This window comes from Chenopodium album, chromosome 20, assembly GCF_948465745.1.
Source record: "Chenopodium album chromosome 20, dcCheAlbu1.1, whole genome shotgun sequence".
NCBI lineage: Eukaryota > Viridiplantae > Streptophyta > Magnoliopsida > Caryophyllales > Amaranthaceae > Chenopodium > Chenopodium album.
The window spans coordinates 22,814,156-22,835,880 of NC_137853.1; the positions used below are offsets into that span (position 1 = coordinate 22,814,156).

At 34.9% G+C, this 21,725-nt stretch overlaps 1 protein-coding gene across 1 annotated transcript; it reads left to right on the forward strand.

Annotated features, from left to right (window-relative positions):
• The first annotated feature begins 7,212 nt into the window (after positions 1-7,212).
• LOC145597490 (mitochondrial uncoupling protein 1) lies at positions 7,213-20,261 on the forward strand. Its single transcript, XM_081653672.1, has 9 exons — positions 7,213-7,429; positions 8,050-8,265; positions 8,352-8,430; positions 8,593-8,726; positions 8,814-8,912; positions 9,026-9,130; positions 17,254-17,331; positions 19,175-19,261; positions 19,905-20,261. The coding sequence occupies exons 1-9, from the start codon at positions 7,346-7,348 to the stop codon at positions 19,938-19,940; spliced, it is 918 nt and encodes a 305-aa protein (XP_081509798.1). The 5' UTR covers positions 7,213-7,345; the 3' UTR covers positions 19,941-20,261.
• Positions 20,262-21,725: the final 1,464 nt, after the last annotated feature.

Consider the following 21,725-nt stretch of genomic DNA (forward strand, 5'->3'; position numbering starts at 1 on the left):
ACAAGGAAAGTAGGGAGCCGCCAACAAGTTTTTAAGGAACTTGTAAACCGTTCACGGATCATTTAAGGCAACCACGATTAAGGGACAACGAAGGCAACAACGATTGACCCGTGAAGGTTACACCCCATTCATAATCCATGAGATTACTAACTCCATATGGTTCGGAACCACGAAAGGAGGATCGGGGATGATGGTACGAAGTGAGTCATGGAGTCACATTCGCCCGTATTGGCCTCTACTCGATTCTTATAGTGAAAAGTATTTCCTGCGATCTCAAAGGCATGCAAATAAAATATTCAATTTGCTCCAAACTATTATTAAGCTAAATTGGTTGAATATTAATGCAACATATAATTCTAGAATATTGGTGATCACTTGATTAAACAACAAGATTAAAAAGGAACCTAAACCGGTCGTCCAAATTAATTTATTAAGCGTGATATTCAATTACATATTCCCTTTAAACATGCAATATGGTGATCATAATAATAATAGAACAAACATTAATATTGGAAGCAATTCAACAATAATATCGTTAATCAAATCAAATAATAATAAACCCTAATCATGATAATAGCAACAAGAAATAATAACAAGAGTAATTAAGTGATTAATTACTCACTTTCCACGTTTCCTTGAATTGCTACATCATGAATAAACTGTTAGTAACTTCAATAAAATTAAATCAAATGGAAATTAAATTAAATAAATTTAGAAATGATTTGGTCCAAACCCTCAGTTAATTATACCTTTCACGCCTTGGTTTAAGTATAGAACTTTGGATCAAGTATGGACTCCTTAGAGTGCTTAAGGGATATAAAATGAGATAATAGGGTGGCTAGAGTTTAGGCTAGAGCAAGAGAGAGATGAGAGAATATTTTTGGTGTAGGGAGAGAGGATGATTTTTAGTGTAGAAGAGAGGAAGAGAGAATGATTTGGTGATCAAGCTTGTTGATGATTGAAAAAGGGGAGATATGACCTCTATTTATAGGGAAAAAGGAGGGGTCGAATCAAGAAAAGATAAGAATTCGAATCGGATAAAACTCTTGCGATAGACAACAGTTTTTGCGGTTTTTGTTTTTATCATATCTTTTGATCCAGAAATCGGAATAAGATGAATAAGATATTGTTGGAAAGCTCTTGAAGTCTATTTTCTAACCCAATTAGAATCAGATTAAAATATATTGTATAATAAAAGATATGGCCGAAATAGTGGGACAGTGTCAGTTTTGGATAGAGTTTCGTATTTCTTTTATATCTTTTTCGTTATAGCTCGGAATTAATATTATAATATATTATTGGAAAAATAATTTCAAGAGCTATCCAAACATATAAAAATTAGATAAAAACTATGAAGCACTAAATTAATATCTGACAATCTTTGAACGTCTTTCAATTCGAATAGAATTAGGACTTTCAAAAAGAAAAGTTTTATTCAATTTCAAATGCTTTAATTTTATCTTTTCAAAAAGGATAATTAAGATCTTTTAGAAACTTATAGAAGCTTCCAATTAATCCTAATTGGATTAGGAGTGAGATTAAAACCTTTGGACCCTCCACATGATCATTGGGTCGTAGGTAAGGTGGGCTTAGGTTCGGTTTAGATTCAGTTTAGTATTTTAGCCATAACTTATTCGTTATAACTCGGATTTGGGCTTATAATATATCGTTGGAAAGCTCTTTCAAATCCCCATACAAATATTTAATCATTGGACCCAGATTATGGACCAAAATAAACTGGTTTAAACGTTTTTATAAAAAGGACACGAAATGAATGATTGTAATGGACACGAAATGAATTATTTTAGGTTTAAAGGCATGAAATGAGGAAAATAAGTTATGGTTTGGTGAAATGGGTTAGGAATTGAGTTGGTTTATGAAATTTATTGGGAATGAACATGGATTTAAGCACTCTAAAGATTACATACTCAACCCGACCAATAATGGCGGTGAAAGGTTATTCATCATCGGGTTTGGTTTTGGGGAGACATTTTTAGGTGTCTACAGGCTCCCATTTTAGAAAATCCAAATTCCCTCTTAATCCAAACCTTTTCTTCTTTTCTTTGTTCCTTTTCTTTAGTAGTTTCTTATTTTATTTTGTTTTCTTGTTATTTCTTTGTATATATTTCCCTTGCTACTAACTAGATATTTTTCGAGTTGTTTTGGATTTTGACATTTTGTAGGGCTTATTAGCGCATTTCCCAAGTTTTTCTGAGCAATGGAGCTTCATGATTGTGGACTTGCGATTTCTAAGCGTTGTTGGGTGACAAAAACTCCTTCTCAACTCTTTAAATATTTTAATTGGTTGCATAGTTTAGGCTAGACTAGGAAGAAATTGAATGGTTTGAAGCTGTTTGATTTGGTTCTAAGGAACCTGGGATCGTTGATGTTGTTATCAACGATCACTTGTATGACGATTGGGATTTATTTGATTTACATGCCTCGATTATGAACCTTTTTAATTTCTTCCTCTTTCTTTTATGTCGCTTTTCTTTTTCTTTTGTGTAACAAGCATGACCATGACAAGTTGAAAAATTGTTGATGTGAATTGCTCTTCCATTTGGATACGTGGACTTGTATGCTTTCTTGATGAAATATTTTCGAATGCTTACCTTCCTAGTTGATGAGGGTTTACACGGTTTGAGAGTGCTTAGGGTCGAATTAGACACATTGTAAGCTAAGGTAGCTACGGGAAAGTGGTAAGATGGTGTTGCTCTCCATAATGAATAGGATTCCCTTGGTTGGTATTTGCTTATTTTTATCTTATGTGAGCGTCATTTGTTAAAGCCTTCATCATCATTTTTGTGAGCGGCATTATGGATCCTTAACTATGTGTATCTTAATCCTTGTGTTGGTATCTAGCTCCCAAGATCGTGACCATATAACTCTAGAGGAGGAAGAGGGCATTTCTTCTCATTTTTCTTTGTTTTCTTTGTGTTTTGTTACAAATTTGGTTTTCATTTTACATTCACCCACTTGCTAGCCATGTTGAGCCTTATTTCCCCTTTCTTGGTTAAACCATATTACAAACCTAGCGGCCTATGTTCTACCAACCCTTGTAGTTAGTGAAGCATCGGCTTGTGATGTTCGAGTTTGATAATGTTGATTTTGAGCAAGGAATTTGTGTAATTTGGTTCAAATAAGGTCTTGAAAGATTATTCATGAAAAGAGTGTGCAAAAGGTTTGGCAAGGAAGTTGAAACTCATGAAAACCAAAGAAAAAAAATGAAAAAATGAATGAAATGAAATGAAAAAAAAAGGAAAAAAAAAAGAAAGAAAGAAAAAAAAAAAGAGAAGGGAAAAATGGATGAAAATGAAAATGATGAGATGAATGAAAAAATATGAAAAGAGGTGTAGTATTGTTGTGTATTTTGTATTGAAGGTTGTAATTTGAGATTAGGTTCTCCTATGTTGTTCTTAAGAGATGGCCACTCTTATGCTTCACTTAGGAGTTTTCACCAAATTTTTCAAATTGATTCCCAACCTTAATCTCTAGCCATGACATAACAACCCTAGTTAAGACCCTTGGACTTTAGAGGGGCGTGGTCAAAGAACGGTGGAGGGAGATAGATTTCAACCCTATGGAGAGAGTATGCATAGTTGAGATGTCGGGATAACCTCATTGTTCCACATAGAAATATCTTTTTTTCGGTTCCCTCAAGGAATCATGAGGAGCCAACTAGGGGATGAATTGAAACTAGTGGAGAGAACGTGGACCGTCTTAGATGGGGCTAGGGCGGAGGATGAAATCATTAGTTCTCTATGCTTAGCTAAGGTTTGTCTCCTTCAACCATGAGCATCTTAGAACGTGTTTTCCCTCTTGAATTGAGAAAGGTAAGTATTCTTTGATGAATGTCCCTATGTTTGAGTCCAAATGGAGCATTTCCCACCATGGTACTTGATTGATTTTCTGAAACCTTGTCATGTTGTGTTTGTTGTGTTGAGTTGTCTCTTTGTCTTGGTTTTCTTTGCTTGAGGTCAAGCAAGAAGCAAGTGTAGGGGAATTTGATGAGTGGCATTTATGCCACGATTGAGAGCTCATTCTACGGGTTTTTCCCCTACTTGTAGCTTGTTTGTCCCCTTTTTCTTACCGTTTTGTTCTTCTTTCTTTTGTATGCCTTCCTCCCTGTTTTTCTTGTTTTCGTTTTGTAGGAGTCCCGGCGTTGAAAGGAGAACACTTTGCTTCCATTTTCCTGTGAGAACCCGCGCAACCTTGTGAGAACCCGCACAGCTAAGTCCTAGGAGCAAAACCAATACAGAGAGATTTACGCGCCCTGTGCGCGACATATGCGCGGGCACGCGCTTATGAACTGTGCGGGCGCACAGCCCTGTGAGAACCCGCACAGAAGAGCACCAGAGGCAGAGCCAAACCAAAGAGTTTTGCGTGCCCCGTGCGCGACGTGTGTGCGGGCGCGCACTCATCATGTGCAAGCGCGCAGAAGCTAAGAGAAGGCGTGCATCTATGGGTCTCATTTCTCCGTACCCACGGATCTGCGGGCGCGCAGGGATCTGAGAAGGCGCACGAGGCGACTGTGCGGGCGCACAGTGTTCCTGTGCGGGCGCGCACCGCGGGGTTTCAGTTTTTATTCGAGTCTTTATTTCCTTTTTCTTAGAGGACCTATATATATATGTTGTACTTTTCTTTTAGAAAGAGATTAGATTATTTTTATCTTATCAACATTGTTAGCCCTAATCTAGAGAGAGAAACACCATTAGTAGAGAGAGAAAGTGTGGATTTTCATTGATGAACTTGGATATTGAAGAAGAAGCTTGTTTGATCCTTTGTAAATCTTCAACTTCAATTAATGAGCAATCTCTTACTCTCTTTCTTTACTTTTGTATTTAGTTTTGTTTGCTTATTTTGATTTTCCTTCTTTGCTTATTGATCATGTTGATGCTTATTGATATGATGATTGATATTGTCTTCAATATGATTTATGAGTAGTCACCTAGCCAAGGGTGTGGAGATGGTGTAGTTGCTAATTGTTCATGCTTATGATGTTGGGGTTATGTTAATGGTGATTAAAGTCTTTGCATGCTTGATATTCTTTGATCTTCTTGCAAGTGCACATTGTTAGTTGATTAAAGGTGAATCTTTGCTAACAAGAAACGGAAGTTGACTTAGTTGAAATTCATTACTATCGATAGTTCCTTGATTGCACCTTCTAATATATGGTTCTAGTGTGGAAACATAAAGGCTATGTTAGGAGAAACCGATTAACCCCGGAAGGCGGTTAGATTGGGTCTTACTTCGATATTCATGCATGTTTACTTTACCATTGATTTGCTTCCGTGTTATTGCATGATCAAGTAGCATCTACATCTACCCACTCCCCTTGGTGTTTAGCTATATTGATTTTCAATCCATTTCGTTCTTAGTTTGATCTCTTAGTTACTTACACTTATTATTTCGAGATAGCTTAGACTTTAAGTAATGAATGCGGTGTTTATACGTTTCTCCCTGTGGTTCGACCCCTCTATTTAATTTGCCCTATACTCGTATTAGGTTAGTAGAGTGTTATAAATTCATTTGATTTAGGTGTAGTTGTTCAACGACGCGATTACTCCTTTATCATTCACCCACCAAAGATGAAAAGGGGGGTTGGTAAACCTAGCAGAAACAGGAAAAGGGAACAAGGAGAGGAGCAGCCTGGTAAAAGATCAAGGACTGTGAAATGCTCAAGTTGTGGGTGTTTTGGACATAACAAAACTACTTGCAAAGGAGGTCTGACAGGTTAAGAGTTAAGGGCAGAAGATGTACCTGTGCTCTAAAATCCAAGAGTGAGAGATCAGACAAATGTTGCAAAAGAAGCAAGAGCAAGATAAAAAGGTGAAGGTTCTGGTGCATCTGAGCTCACAATTTCACAATTGTCAAGTCAGCCACAAGACCTGTCACAATCCCAGAGCTGAGTCAAGGATGCAATGTTGATGCAGCTCTTTTTTGTCTATTTTGGAGTACAATTTTAGAAGTGTTTGTTCAGAAATTGGCATGGTTTATTTTTAGGTGAAAAAATTGTACTACAAGCTTTGGATTAAGCTTAGGTCTTTAATTTTAGTGTAACCTCTGAAACAGTATCTGTGGGTTGCAGTGCTTTTGCTAAGATAGTTAATATATGATATTTCTCTATGTTACTTCTTTTTCCATAATTTGACTACCAAATTCATTGTATTGATCAAATAAGTGTTAATAATTAAAGTAACAGGAGAAATAACATAAAGCAACCAATTTTATTTATGGAAATTCAAATTACATCTCAGAACTGAGTTCTTAGTACTCATTACACCTCACACACCCTTTCTTAAACTGCATCTATTTCATAACAACAACCAATAAGACCAAATACATAACAACAACAATTTTCACAACCATATACACAAAATCAGCAAAGTCATCTGTCTTCTTCATGAACTCAGAGAATTATGCCCTTAATAATTGAACATACGCTGCTTCTGACATTTCACCCGGTCTGCCACCAACATCCCTCACAATATGTTCATCACTAACCCACAAGAAGAAGTCGCAAAGCCTACACTTGTAATAGGGCCTCCCAGGATTTGTTGCTGAGTTTGAGAACCTTATGTCTGCAGATCTAGGAGGATTACAGTTGCATGATATGATTTTAACCCACAAACCACTTAAATTTCTGCTGCTTGAAGCAGAACTTGTGCCTAGAGAGGAAACCATTAGAGATTTGATACACAACACAGAAACAAAAATAAATAGCAAAAGAAAGTATGGGGAGGAGCTCGTATTTATAAGAGAAAATAGGGTGGCAACTGATTTTTTTTTGGAGGGAAATGTTGGAGGAAAATTAAATGGGTGGGTTTTGATGTCATTTCCTTTTTTTTTTCAATTAAAACGTGTATAAGTACCTTAAATTAACGTTAGCTTAACGGTGTACTTACTGCAGTAATCAGGAGTTAATTACAAGTGTACCGCTGATAATGAAATTTTAATGAGGTGTACCAAAGGTAAAAGCCAAAAATGAGAGTGTACCAATGATAATTTCCCAAAAAAAATAATTATCATAAACGAATGTATCACGAGTTGAGTTAAAAACCAACCCTTCAAAAATCAAAATCAAAATCAATATCAATATCAATATCAACGGAGATAGAAAAAGAAATTTTTGAGAGTAGGAATGACTTTCAAAATTCCCTGCTACCGTGGAGTCGCGCTACTGCTGATGCAGAATAGCATCACTGCGCACTGCCTCGTTGTAACGCTCATTTCCCAACTCTAAATGGCCTCATTTTCATTGAATTCACTTTCCAACTCCAATCAACCCTAGTCTTCTTCCTCAATTTCTCTCCATTAAAATCTCTTTGCCGCCGCTTGCTCGACAATGGTGGCTCCAACTGGCGATCAACCCAACATCTCCTTCCCTGGCACACTTGCTAGCAGTGCATTTGCTGCTTGCTTTGCTGAGGTGATCAATCAATACTCACTCTTGAAATTTATGCTTTGAATTCAATTCATGCATTTGATGTTTTTATTTTATCTAAATTCTGATTCTTGACGTATTTTTTTTTTTTGTTGAATCAAATTTGGTCTGAATTTTATCCCGTAATTCTTTTGATTTGATGGAATTTGTTGAAAAATTCGTGAAAAATGAAGTATGATAATCAAGGGGTTTCAATTGTTGTTATTTTTGATCTATTCAGATTGCTACTGTTTTTTGATAGACATTTGGTTTGTTTTTTTTACCTTGTTTGCTGCAAATATTTATTTATGTTTCAATTTTGTTGAAAGGAACATATAGCATGTAAGCTATTCAGAAGTATTCTAAATATGAAAATATAGAAGGATCGAGGCTGTTGGATATAATATGGTTGAATATGTTGACGATAGTCGTTACATGTCTATGTTAATGATGAAGAATCTTATGCTAATTAGTAAAATATTCAGATTGAGGTTAATGAAATGTGGCATGATGATGGGTGTAAACGACGAGGACGATTAATGAATGGCATTCAAACAATTGTTTTTTGCTATATGATTGAACCATTACTTCTTATATGGCGAACTTTGTTTATGTGGGTGATGTAGGTATGTACCATCCCTTTGGACACTGCCAAAGTCAGGCTGCAGCTTCAGAAAAAAGCAGTCGGAGATGCAGTAGCTTTACCAAAATATAAAGGTATGCTTGGTACAGTGGGAACAATTGGCAGGGAAGAAGGGCTAGCTGCGCTATGGAAAGGAATTGTGCCAGGATTGCATCGTCAATGCCTGTTTGGTGGTCTAAGGATTGGGTTGTATGATCCGGTAAGTTTCAGTGATTTTTCCTAATTAACCTTATCAGTCATGTCACATCCATCAAATGAGTGTAATTTTATGTGCAATTTGTACAGGTTAAGACATTATATGTGGGTAAAGACCATGTTGGCGATGTTCCCTTGTCAAAGAAGATACTTGCTGGACTTACCACTGGTATGGAACTTAACACAAACTATTTGGTTTTTGCTGGGATAAAATACTCAAGCTGTCAGTTTATTGGAGGGCTTGAAGACACCAAAGATGATTGTCAATTTTCATGCTATATTAGTGTTTGTTCAGCAGATTGAGGGCTGAGATGTCGGCTTTTTTTTGCAGGTGCTTTGGGAATCATGATTGCTAATCCAACTGACCTTGTAAAAGTTCGCCTTCAAGCTGAGGGGAAATTGGCAGCCGGTGTGCCAAGGCGCTATTCTGGAGCATTAAATGCCTATTCTACTATTGTGAAGCAGGTTATTGCCTATTTGGAGCCACATTAGAACAGTTGGTTTTCGTACAAACCCCTCTCTCCTTGTAGGTTAATCCTTTTGGTCTTTCAGGAAGGACTCAGGGCTTTATGGACTGGCCTTGGGCCAAATGTAGCACGAAATGCCATCATAAATGCTGCTGAACTGGCTAGTTATGATCAAGTGAAGCAGGTAAATTTGGTTTTTTCGTTCACTGTTTGGTTCTTGATTATTTTTTCTTGTCTTTATAGCTATAATTGGTTTACTGTCTCATACTTATACTTCGTATTTTATTTATACTGCAGACCATTTTGAGGATACCTGGATTCACCGACAATGTTGTCACCCATTTGCTATCTGGTCTTGGAGCTGGATTCGTTGCTGTCTGCATTGGCTCACCTGTTGATGTGGTTTGTCTTTCACTCACAGAGCAATCCTGATATCTTGAGCTTTATTGTGGTCCTGCCATCAGTATTATGTGCGGTTTAATCTCTAGACATTGACTATTAATGAACTGAAACTGTCAATAGGTGAATCTATCATCTAAATTCACCAATGACTGGAATTGGACTCCTATATATTAAAATGATGGCCAATATAGGAACAATTTGGAATACAATTTGGTCAGCTGATTATAGAAATGTATATGGTTGCCGGTGGTTATTGGTTAAATATTTATAGTCAATTGTCTTTTTAAGGAATCTCGTATATGCTTAGAACAATTAAACTGGTTTTAGAAATAGTACAATGCCAACTTGGGCCATGAATAGAAAACATTGGACATAGGGACTTGGGATGTAGCATTTCACAACTAATAGAGTAATTCCATTTAGGATGAGATGAGTTAGATGGGAACTAGCTGTCTAGTTCCTGGGTGATTAATATAAGAAACTAGTTTTTGGCTCGGGCAATGTCTCGGGTTATTATATGTATATTATAAATGAGGTTTTATTATAAAAATTATGTGCTAAAATACAAAAAAAAAAGTATTAAATTAGTTACATTTGTTGTAAATAAAGTAGTCTAGTACAAATAATATAAAAATATTTAAGTAATTAAGATCAAATAGATATTCACACAAACAATGGAATAATTTCTGATGAAAATCACTAAGTTGAAAATGAATTTCGGCGCAACCAATGTGCTCAATTGTATTCGCCGGCACATTCCTTAAGGTTAACACACCACTTCCCCACAAAGACACTTTTGGGTGGATGGTTTGAGTCAAGTAACTTATGCCCAATAGAGAATGTGTTTAGACTATAATGCTTGATGTATTTTTCAAGTATAAAAATCAGAATAAAAGCTTCTTCTATTTATAGAGAAATATGAAAGAACATAGAAGAAGAAAGCATCAAAAGGGAGGTGAATAATCACCTTAAATGTCCTCTGATCTTAAATGGAGGGTTATGAGAATTACTTATCAAGAGAATAATGGTTGTAATTAATCACCTTAAACATCCTCTTAAATTTAGGGTTATAAGAATTGAGGGAAGCCAAAGACCAAACCGTTGGAGTCCACTATGACATGGCGCCACATCATCTGCCTAGTCACGATGACACGTGGCGGGCTCATGTCTTCCTATTAAGGATTTTATGCAAGCTCTATTGTTTCTAGATGGGCTACATTATATTTTCACAATTATTGTGAATTTTTTTTTTATCCAAATATGGAACTGGATAAGACTATAAAAGTTAAAATGTTAATGATTCCAAAATTTTCTAATGCTTTCCAGTAAATATAAAGTGAGCGAGAACTAGCAACTTTATCAGGTTTGCTCAATGCTTATGTGGAAAGTGAGAAGAAGCAGAAATATAGATAGGCCTTCCTCCCTTTTGTAGTAGGATAATGTAAGGTACCAGCTGGTGAAGAATTATTATGAATTTTTTTAATCAAAATATGGAACTGGATAAGACTACAAAAGTTAAAATGTTAATGATTCCACAATTTTCTAATGTTTTCCAGTAAATATAAAGTGAGCGAGAACTAGCAACTTTTTCAGGTTTGCTCAATGCTTATGTGGAAAGTGAGAAGAAGCAGAAATATAGATAGGCCTTCCTCCCTTTTGTAGTAGGATAATGTAAGGTACCAGCCGGTGAAGAATTATTATGAATTTTTTTAATCCAAATATGGAACTGGATAAGACTATAAAAGTTAAAATGTTAATGATTCCACAATTTTCTAATGTTTTCCGGTAAATATAAAGTGAGCGAGAACTAGCAACTTTATCAGGTTTGCTCAATGCTTACGTGGGATGAAACAGATCCCTTAAAAAAAAAAGTGAGAAGAAGCAGAAATATAGATAGGCTTTCCTCCCTTTTGTAGTAGATGTGCTTCTCACATCCGGAAACAAAAATCTAGAAGAATTATGGTAGATTCCATTCAGGGACTAGCATTGATTCATAACTTCTAATTTATGCAATAAAGATTCCATGTCAAACAATTGTATGACAAGCCGAAACATATTATTTAAGGCTTATTTTCCACATAAATCTTTTTCTTCTTCTTCTTTTTTTTTTTTTTTTTTTTTTTTTTTTTTTTTTGGAAGTCGGTAAGGATGTATACGACCCATGGCTATTGTTGGTCAAGTGATATGGTCCGAAGACGAATGATTGTGAATCCAAAAGTTGCTATAAGATATAGAATTAGCTTGTGACTTGGTGAATTGGGCTTTTGTAAGAGATTGTGAACTTTTGGAAGCCTAAACTTTGTTGTAGTGATCTATTCATTGGATAGCACATTTTCTTATATTACGGTCCTTTTTTACTCTCAATGATTCATATGGTTCAATTGTACCTTAGACTTAGAATTTTTAAATTTTTTTATGCTATTTAGGTTGAACACTTGAACATTACACTTAGCATTTGGTGATACCTTATATGGATTTTTAGTGGAATCTCTTTTTTATTTTAAAATTCCTTTTTTTTTTTTTTTTTAATTATGAAATGAGGAATTGTTCCTTCTTTGATTCTTTCATTGCTTCCTGGATTTTTCATAGGAAGACCTTAAAGAAAATGGAGGGAGTATATGATATAGGGAGCACCTATTTATTTTTGCCTAGGTTGTTGCACTCTTTTACTTTCTTCTAACCTTAGTATTAAAAAGCGCATACCTATTGGATACGAGGCGCAACTTTTTTAATAATGATTCTATCCTTCCTTTTTGCTACCCCATTTTGTTGTGGTGATTGAGGAACAGTAAGTGGTCGGCGAATTCCTTGGTCTTCACAATATTTGTTGAATTCATTAGATGTGAATTCACCGAATCACGCCTTAACACTTTAATTTCATAACCTCTTTCTTTCTCTACTAATGCATTGAACTTCTTAGAAAGTTTCAAAAGCTTCAAATTTATTTTTCATGTGGCTTTTTAGCTCTTGAATTAGTTTCGAAGAGGGCTTCCTCGAATGTTTGCTCTTCACAAAGTCAATTTGGATGATCAATTGGGCAATCCTCATACCATTTTCTTGTGTCCTAGCTCCTTTAGTCCTTCAAAATTGAGGTGACCAAATTTCATATGCCACTTCTAAGATAGGATTTTAAATACACGTCTTCAAACACATCGGTCCAATTATTTGTAAGTTTATTAAGAACATTTTGTTCTTTGTCATAAAGACTATGGCTATAATCTTAGAGTATTTTATCACGTAGCCACAACTTTTGTCCCTCCATTATTATTTTACCTCTATTAACCTCCACTTGTTAGTAATATAATATACAAAGAATTAATTTATGACTCATATCTTCTAATTCGATCATGATTGTACCTTTTGCTTCAATCTTTACTTTTGAGCCATTGCCAAAAGTTACATTACCGGTATCACTCGTTTCTAAATCAATAAACTGTGATATGGTTACTTGCTCTATATCAAGATACCAAGTATAATTTTCATCTCCCTTGTCATCAATTTTGATAGCTAATAGCATGGTTGAATCTTTTGCTTTTTCTTTATCTTCAATAAGATTTGTTTCTTCATGGCCATATTTATCGAAATTGTAACATTAAATATTAGCTTATTTATTGTTTTTTTGAAATTCCTCGGCCTCGACCTTTAGTAAAAGTTCACCTCTACACAAATTATTGGCGTTTTAGTCTTCTCTCCCTCTTCCTTAGTCACGCCCATTGCTATGACCATGTCCTCGTGGACCACCTCTACCACGCAATTGAAATATTTGTTTATCACTTAGTATCTCCTTTATTATTATTCCCTCTGTTTCGTAATAATTGCAATACTAGGATATACACAAAGTTATAGGAAAATTATAGGGTGTGGACCAAACGAGGATTTTTTTTTTAATTTTATTTTTATTTTTATAATAATATAGAGTAATTTAATAGGAAAGAGAAGTGATAGAAAGTAGTGTTTGTGGGGTTGGTAGGAGAGAGAAATAATAAAATCCAACTGAAAGTGGGATTAGTGGGAGAGAAATATTATTAAATAATAATGGGTCTTTTCCAAATATGAAGGTGTTGCAATTGTTATGAAACATACATAAAAGGTAAGTGTTGCAATAGTTACGATATGGAGGGAGTAAAAGGGATTTTAGCTTGCAACACTTGTTGCCCATCGTCCTATTTAGTATTTACCCTTTTTAACTATTCTTTGTTCATAGTCTCTAAAAGGCCCATAATTCATCAATCATCATGGAATCCAAGTCCTTATTAGCCTCTTCGATAACAAACACTAAATGGTTGAAATCAGAATTAAGAGAAAGTAGTATTTTTTCAACTACACGACAGTTTGTCATTGACTCACCAAGCTTCTTCATATGATTCACAACGTATAAAACTCTTCCAAAAATAATCTAAGATGAGTTCTTTATCAAACATCTTAAGGTGTTCAAACTCTTCTCTTAAAGTTTGAAGGTGAACCTTCTTTACTTTTCTTACTCCTTCAAATGAATTTCAAAATTTAGGCGGGAGAGAAAAAAAAGAAAATGAAGCAAGAGAGGGAAAGAGAGAGAGAGAGTCCTTTTTTAAGGTATTACGAAGTATTCAAAATTTTTTCTAAAAAAACTAGCTCACAAAAATAGTGAAAAGTAAGGTTTTTTATTTTAAAAAACTAATTTTCTATAAATTAATTATTTGCTAAGAAGAATGAGAACTCATGGTTTTAATATGATCTAAACTATCCAAATCAAACTTAAGCTTAATTAGGCCATCGTTGTGGACCAATAGTGGGCAATCTCATTAGGATCATATCTTAGGATCTTAAGATCCAACAAATATGATAAAATGACCAATCAAAATGATAAACTATGATTAATACATGTATTTCAAGTAAACGTATTATTAATGTTACACATTTTTGGTTACTTAAGATCATTTATACATATTTATGATGATTTTGAGTATGTTGTTTGCACTCAAAGAGTTGCTGAAATTTTAGTCTACTAGATGAAATCTGATCATGCTTGTGCCTCTTCTAGGTGTTGTGAAATTTTTCATATTGTTTTTCAACTGTAGTTAGCAGCCGAATCATTGAGTTGATATGTTTTTTTTTTTTTATGTTGGTTGCGGTTTATAATAATGTTTGCTGGTGTTAGATGTGACACTTGGGGAGTTTTACTAGTTTGTGACAACAAAATGTATCACCAGAAAGATTGAATGGTTGAATTTGATTAGATTTATGGTTAGATATCCCAACACAACCCTACTTAGATGGACTGAATAGGGAGAAGATGGTGACTAAGAGTTCGAGAACTATTGTTAATAATGTTTTATTCTACTGGCAATACACTACTCTTGTTGCTTTTATGTTGTTTGTTTGTCCAATTCAATTATTCCCTTTACCCCTTTGATTACCTAATTTCCCTAGACCTGCTCAGCCTTCTTCACCAGAATGATGACCACCATAACACACTAGCACACCACCACCTAAGCTACATGACCCACTCCACCGGTAACCCCACCACCTACCATACCAACAAACAACCCCTAAATACCTCCACCACCTAATCCCACCACCAGCCACCCTCCGCCACCCTCCAACAACCCATAAATCTCCCTCTATCACCCACAAACATCCTCCAATCACCTCGAAACCACCCCAAAACTACCTCTTAACATCCTCCAACCATCCCGAATCCCACCACCACTGGAAATCCACTAAAAATTTGGAAAAAAAGAATGAAAAAATGGAAAAATTACTTTAAATATCATCACATTTAGTTTTAGATTTTCAAATTTTACCATGAAAAAGTTAAAACAAAAGTTTTAGTTTTTAAATTTGACTTATAAAACATTCATATGAGGTGAAACCATAATAGCAGAGAGAAGAGGATGGTGGCGGTGGTACTTTAAAAGTTAACTTACGACTCAATATTTAAACCCAATTTTCTACCCACAAAACTCTTAAAACAAAACCCTTTTAATATCAAAAGCCCTCATACCCATGACCCTTAAAGGTAAGGAGTGAGGGCCAAAGTCTTACCTTAATAATCTATAATATTATTCACTTATAGGGACAACATGTTAACGCTATGTGTCACCCTTCCTTCAGTATGATTGGGTGCAACATGTGCACCATGTGTCATCCTACGTGTCATTACTCTTCTCTCACCACATTGAATTGTACTCCGTAGCAGTGTTTAGTCTCTTTGAAAAACTCTTCATTAACATAACTTTTATTCTCTATTATAATGTTTAATTTACCAATAAAACTCTTCATATGCTTTACCTCTCTATTTAAATTTGATAGATTTTATGTATATTAATGAAAGATGATATAGATTATCATATTTTCATTCATTTATTAATATTGTTCAACATTAGCCTTTCTTAATTAATTAAAATCAAACTTATAAATTTATTATGAGTGGGGGCATCGGCTGGGCCAATAACTAGTTCTAAACCCAAAAAGTTCATCCAATTTTCCAATACCCATAATCTCAACCTTCCTAGTGTAGCTCTAAACAAACATTCCTTGATTAGCACATTAGCCCAACCACTTACACCTTCATTGATATCTCTCCACAATAGCTTCCATGAATTGTTAGTCTTTTTAATGGCTAAGTCACTTATGGCATTGAATGAATTCATGGAGTAATCCTTGAAAAGTAGCAGCAATATTAGGTGGCACTATGCATGGTTTGAGTTTGGAAGAGGAGTGGGATGCCTTCAATTGTTGTTGCCAGAAGGAAGATGTAGCCTGTTACTATCAACCTTAGGACAAGGTAGATGTAATGTATTGGATCAGGTTTATTGGGGGGAGGGCTTATAGGTAGTGCAATATGACTAGTATCTTTAGGAGGAAGATAAGTGAATTAAAGGAAGAATGTTCATAAATAGAGCAATGTAAGGGTAATTCATAGTATGATGAATATTGATGAGATTTATTTATTTAATTTAATTAATTTAATTTTGTATTTTTGTTGTGGTTTAAGTGTCCTCCCACTTGCGCTCTGTTTTGTGGTTTAATTGCATGGATACAATCTATTATCAATTCTTCTCCAAATTTCTTCTTCTTCCTAATTATTTGTACTAGGGTGGCTAACGCTCGCGATGCGCTTGCTATAGCTAGCCATTTCCGAAAAGTTAATGTTAACAAATGTTTTTAGGGGTATAATCGTGCACACACTATTTTTGAGAGTTTTTTTTATTTTATTTTATTTTTTTATTTTATATTTTTTAAATAAAAAAAGCAATTAACGTTAAGGAAGCAAATAGATAAATAAACATTTCAGAGAATATAATTGTCCAAACACTATTCATAACAGTTAAATCATTAAATCACATTAAAAAAAAAAAAAAAAAAGCTTAGAGGCAATTAACATCATGTTAATAGGGGTAAGTAGGATAAGTGTTTAAGGATATAATTGTGTCAAGTAATTCTTATATTTGGTCTTAAGTGAATAATAGAAAGGGAATATGATAAGTGTTCTCACACTATTGATAAGTGTTCTCTCAAACTTTTAAAAAGGTAGGGATTTATTTATTTCTGTTTATCTGTTTCATAACAAGTACATAGTGTAATATACTAACATTTTTTTTAAGTGTTTCTTTTTTTTTTTTTTTTTTTTTTTCTCCTCTTGTGCCGATAGTACATGTGTTTTAAAAAGGTCAACTACTCTTATAGTAAGTCACTTTTTCAATTGAAAAAATGTTGCAGATGAAACTAATGAATTGTTGTTTTAAGGAAGGTGCATTTTCTGTTCATATAAGAGCAGCTTCAAATTAAAATGTGCACATGAAATGCCTTTGTATTGAATTTACACATATAATGAGTATAGAGTTCAAATCAACCCCAGTCTAGTTGGAATTGTATATATTGATTCTGTATTTGCAACTACCAAGACAAGCACCTTTTGATGAACCGTTTCTCATAAGAAAAGGTTAAGATTTTTAATATCATCCTCATTCTCATAACAGGAAAAGGTACATTTATGTTGTTATTAATAAAGATATAAATGTTTTATAGATGCTCTCTAAAGGAGCTTGCTAACTAAGAGGAATTTGATCAATATATATTCTACCCCTGTTTGGAAAGACGTCTTTATATTTAAATATAAATGCTTGAAATTTCTGTTTTAGGTTAAATCCCGAATGATGGGAGATTCTTCTGCGTACAAGAGTACACTTGATTGCTTCATCAAGACCTTAAAGAATGATGTAAGTTGTTATTTATCTCTCTCTCTCTCTCTCTCTCTCTCTCTCTCTCTCTAATTGATGACCATACTGTTGAAGATAAAATATAATATATGAACTAGCATGGCAAACCTTGTGTATTCAACAAGCATGAAAAAATTGTGTCAAGTATTTCTTATACTTGGTCTTTAGTGAATAATAGAAAGGGAATATGAACTTAAATTGAGGTTTGATGCACAAAGCCACCTAATTTAAGAACTAACATTAACAGCATAACAACGATAATTCAGGATCAAAGATGTGATTGATGTGAATTTGAATTATTAATTAAACAAAAATTATTTCCACTGTGAACAGAATGTTGCAGGAGAACTAACCTTGGCTGAATATTCGTTGTCCTTTGAAATTACAAATTACAACACAGTGAGCCGCCCTACATATTGGGATGCAGATGAATCACCACATTGCATGAATGGCTTATGATTACAATGTAAGGCAGATAAATTACAAAATAAATTACCTTAAAGTCATGTTGGTGCATTGGGCATCATGCCAAATCATGCTTTAATTATCACTCACAGTAACTTGAAATCAACCAAGAAGACTTGTCTTGAAATTTTAGAAGTATGACTACCCCAGACAATATTTTTCTTTAATCTAATAGCTGTCTAGGTTTTGTGGGTCATCGCCTATTTCAAATGACCATGTCTTTTGGCCAAATTTCAAATGACCATGTCTCTAGTATTGCTCAAATTGCACATCTGATCGCCTTGTTAGGCCTGTTGAAACCCCATCAAGACCTGAAAACTTTATTGACTGGACTGGACTGGATCGTTTTTCTCTTTCGATCGTACAATGTTAAACATTGGCAACATTGATCCTCACATTGCAGTGACATTATAAAGGCTTTTGAACTTACAGTGCCTGTTAGACCGTGATAATGGCAAACCACCCTCATTTCCCTCGAAAATGGTTCTTCAACTGTTGTCATGATTGTGATTATATCTGAGACTGCATATAGGGTAGATAATGTACTGATAACTTTTAATCCTTTTTATTGTTGGCCCTCACCTTTGTATATAAAGATGTGCAAATATTTTTGTTATAACTTAATTACAAGTCACTAAACATGAAAAATATAAGCCTCCATAGTTCCATTAATAAAATAACAATCTTTAATACTAATTGTTTTCAAGCAGCAATTAAGTCTATAAACTTGCCAAATAAATGACAACCTTCATGGAAGAAACAGAATAAATTATAATTTTTGCTGATCACAAACTGGTTTAATATTTTCTGGTCCAGTCTAGTAGTATTGTTGGTCCAGTATCTAATCCACTTCCTTATTTATTTATTTATATTTATATTTATATTTATTTTTGTTTTGAAAATTCTCGTCTTTGAGCTATTGTTGGAAAGCTGTGACACCTTTTTCTTGTCATGGACTATCCTTCAATAGACGAGTAATGAATGCTGTTGAAAGTTGCCCTTTTGCAAATAATGTACCTTCATAAACCTTTCGCCATACGACATCTTTGCCCATTCTCTGTCAACTCAACTCTCCCAAGTTTATCAGTGCCATGGATTAACCAGTTTAACTACAAGTATAATTTATATAAAATGTCTCCATTGGCTTCATACATCATGGAACGTATGAGGATAGATTCAGTTTGTTCAAAACTTGATCGAGGCAAGATGCCCCAACGTCACTGCGTCACATGGGTGACTTGCTACCTTCTGTTTAGTTGATTAGATTGCTGAGCAATTTTGCCTTTGTATTGTTATTCGTTTTGCAAAATTTGAGTTGTTTAAAAGTTAACACTGTAAATTGTGTTTAGTCCATGAGCAATCCTTCTTTATTATGCAGGGTCCGCTTGCATTTTACAAGGGCTTTATTCCAAACTTTGGACGCCTTGGATCTTGGAATGTCATTATGTTTTTGACTCTGGAACAGGTATGTCCACTTGAATTTGAACCATCATATATCCTAAGTATTAGTAGACCAGATCTTCAACTTTGACTTTGGGGATTGAACTGAAAGGTAGTCTAATTGTACATTGCTCTCTTTGTTACCCTTTTGCTCTCTGTACAGATCTCTACTTCTGTATGATCAATGTTTATTTCCTGCATGCTTGGCGCTTATCATATGATTAGTAAAAAGACTAATAACTGAATTGACCTCTATGCAATAACATTATGATATTTAATTGGTGCTTTTGCCACAAAGATAGAGGGGTGTCCTAAGGCTTAACATGTTGTGGGGATGAAATTTTATTGTTTCGAAATATGTTTGATTTTGGTATTGACCACAGAATTTCAACCTGTAAGAACTTTGTTCCTATATAATTTCTTTCTTTTGACTAACTGCTAAATGCATTCTGTACTATATTGGACTACCCAATGTTGTCATTAGCATAAATAAAAAAAGATTTTAACTTCAAACGGGAGGGGAAGGGGGGGGGGGGGGGGGGGGGGAGAGAGAGAGAGAGAGTTTGGTAAAAACTTATTGTCAATTTGTCAGATTTACGCCTAGTAATAATACTTGGAAATAGTTTTCTTGCATATTAGGTGCTCAAATATGTCTTCCTCTTTGGCAGGCAAAGAAGGTTGTGAGGAATTTGGAATCATCTTGATGAAGATTTGACTACATTCTTTTTTGAAATCTGTGGAAACTGATTATCGAAAATAAAGCCTTGTTGTAGCAGTTTGTAAAATGCTGCTATATTCGTCATGTATGGCATACAAACAGAGGCGAACTGGTGCCAAATCATAAGTAGGAGAAGAGCATACTTAAACACATTTACAGTGTCCCAATTTGATGGGGATTTTGTCATCGCCCATCCTCTTCCCTGATTAAAACATTTATTTTACACCTTCCTAGGCCTAAAAGCCTTGTATTTCGACTCAGCACAATGACATGTATTCATCAATCAATTTCATTATTTTTCCAACAATTTACTTCTGCTTTATATTTATGTATGATATGATGTTGACAAAGGTCAATTTTCGTGGAAATTGACTAGGCAGTCTTGGCTTATCCAGTTGCCCATGATATAAGCGCTTGAGTTGATCTGTGTTCAGATTTTAACAATTCTGAATTTTCTAAGTGAAGCTCTAGCATTCAAGTTAAATTTGGTACCAAGTGTGCTTGTAATTACTTTTTACCATTCCAGTTTTAAAGTTAGCTTAGTTCCTCGATAAAATTTGGGCCAACTCTTAATAATCTTAATCACATAAAAATAGTGTCAATTTAGAATGTTAGAAACAAATCTAATGCATTTTTCAAAGGATAATATAAATTTTCTTAAGGATATATTTAAAAATAATAGAGGAGCAACAATTTGGGCTCTAATCTTCGCAAGAAGGTAGAAGAAAGCTTGGGAATTGTAGGCTCTACAACTTTAATAGTCAAATCAAATGAAAGTAAAGTCAAACCAAAGTCAAATGAAGTCAACCAACAGCTTGGAACCATTGTTAGCCCTTTTTAAAAACCGATGAATATTAAATAATCATTACGTTAGTCTTACAAGCATATAAATAATAAGCAAAGCAAATAAAACACATCATATTCTTATGGAAACTAAATAGGATTCGTTCTTCACTCATTCCCATCATGAAAATGCTTCATCACTTAAAAAGCTTCTCTTTATTTTTTCCCCACTACTCGTCATTAGAAATGGGTCATCGTAGGGCCAAGATAAAGACAAGGCCAAACAAACATACAACACACAATTAACAATGCTAAGTGTTTAGGGTAATTTTACCCCCGCCACGTGGTCCAATAAGAGGGTGACACGTGTCACCTAAGGGTCAGTCCAAAGTGGAACAATCCTAGCTTGACACGTGGCACTCCAAAGAAATGGGAGAAACTGCGGCCCTCCAGGGCCAAAATCCCGAGAAAGCCGCAATGCGGCGCAGCCCACTAACGGCTAGGTCAGAATGACCTAATCAAGGGTACAATTCCCGATTCCCTCCACTTGGAGGGTACGTTTTTCTATTTAATACAACCTTAATTCTCTCACATCAGAGAATATCTGATTCGAAATCCGAGAGGATCTCCCCTAAATTTCCGCACCTTTTTATCCTCTTTCAAGTACTAACTTGATCGTCGGAGGCAGAGCTCCAACCACCCGGAGTCTCCGTTATTTTTGCGGGTACAACTCGAGTCGGACCAGACTTTGTGTTACAACTCTCTCGAGAGACAAAAACACCCAAAAAATTTGGCGCCATCTATGGGAAAAGTACCTCAAAGATGGTTCAAGAGTCTGTACCAATTCCTGATCCAAACAACCGACAACCGGTTATTCAACCGATTAATTCAAGCATCCTCAACCAGTACATCAGCCGGAGCTCTTTACTGACCAAAATGATGATGATGATGACAATGTGGAGACTTATGTGGCCAAGGATGGCTCATT

Excerpts from the sequence above, each read along its gene's own strand:
- LOC145597490 (XM_081653672.1), top strand. The coding sequence starts at position 7,346 with ATGGTGGCTCCAACTGGCGATCAACCCAACATCTCCTTCCCTGGCACA. Across the intron at positions 8,266-8,351 it reads GGATTGGGTTGTATGATCCG|GTTAAGACATTATATGTGGG; the intron begins GTAAGTTTCAGT and ends CAATTTGTACAG. Across the intron at positions 9,131-17,253 it reads TTGGCTCACCTGTTGATGTG|GTTAAATCCCGAATGATGGG; the intron begins GTTTGTCTTTCA and ends TTTCTGTTTTAG.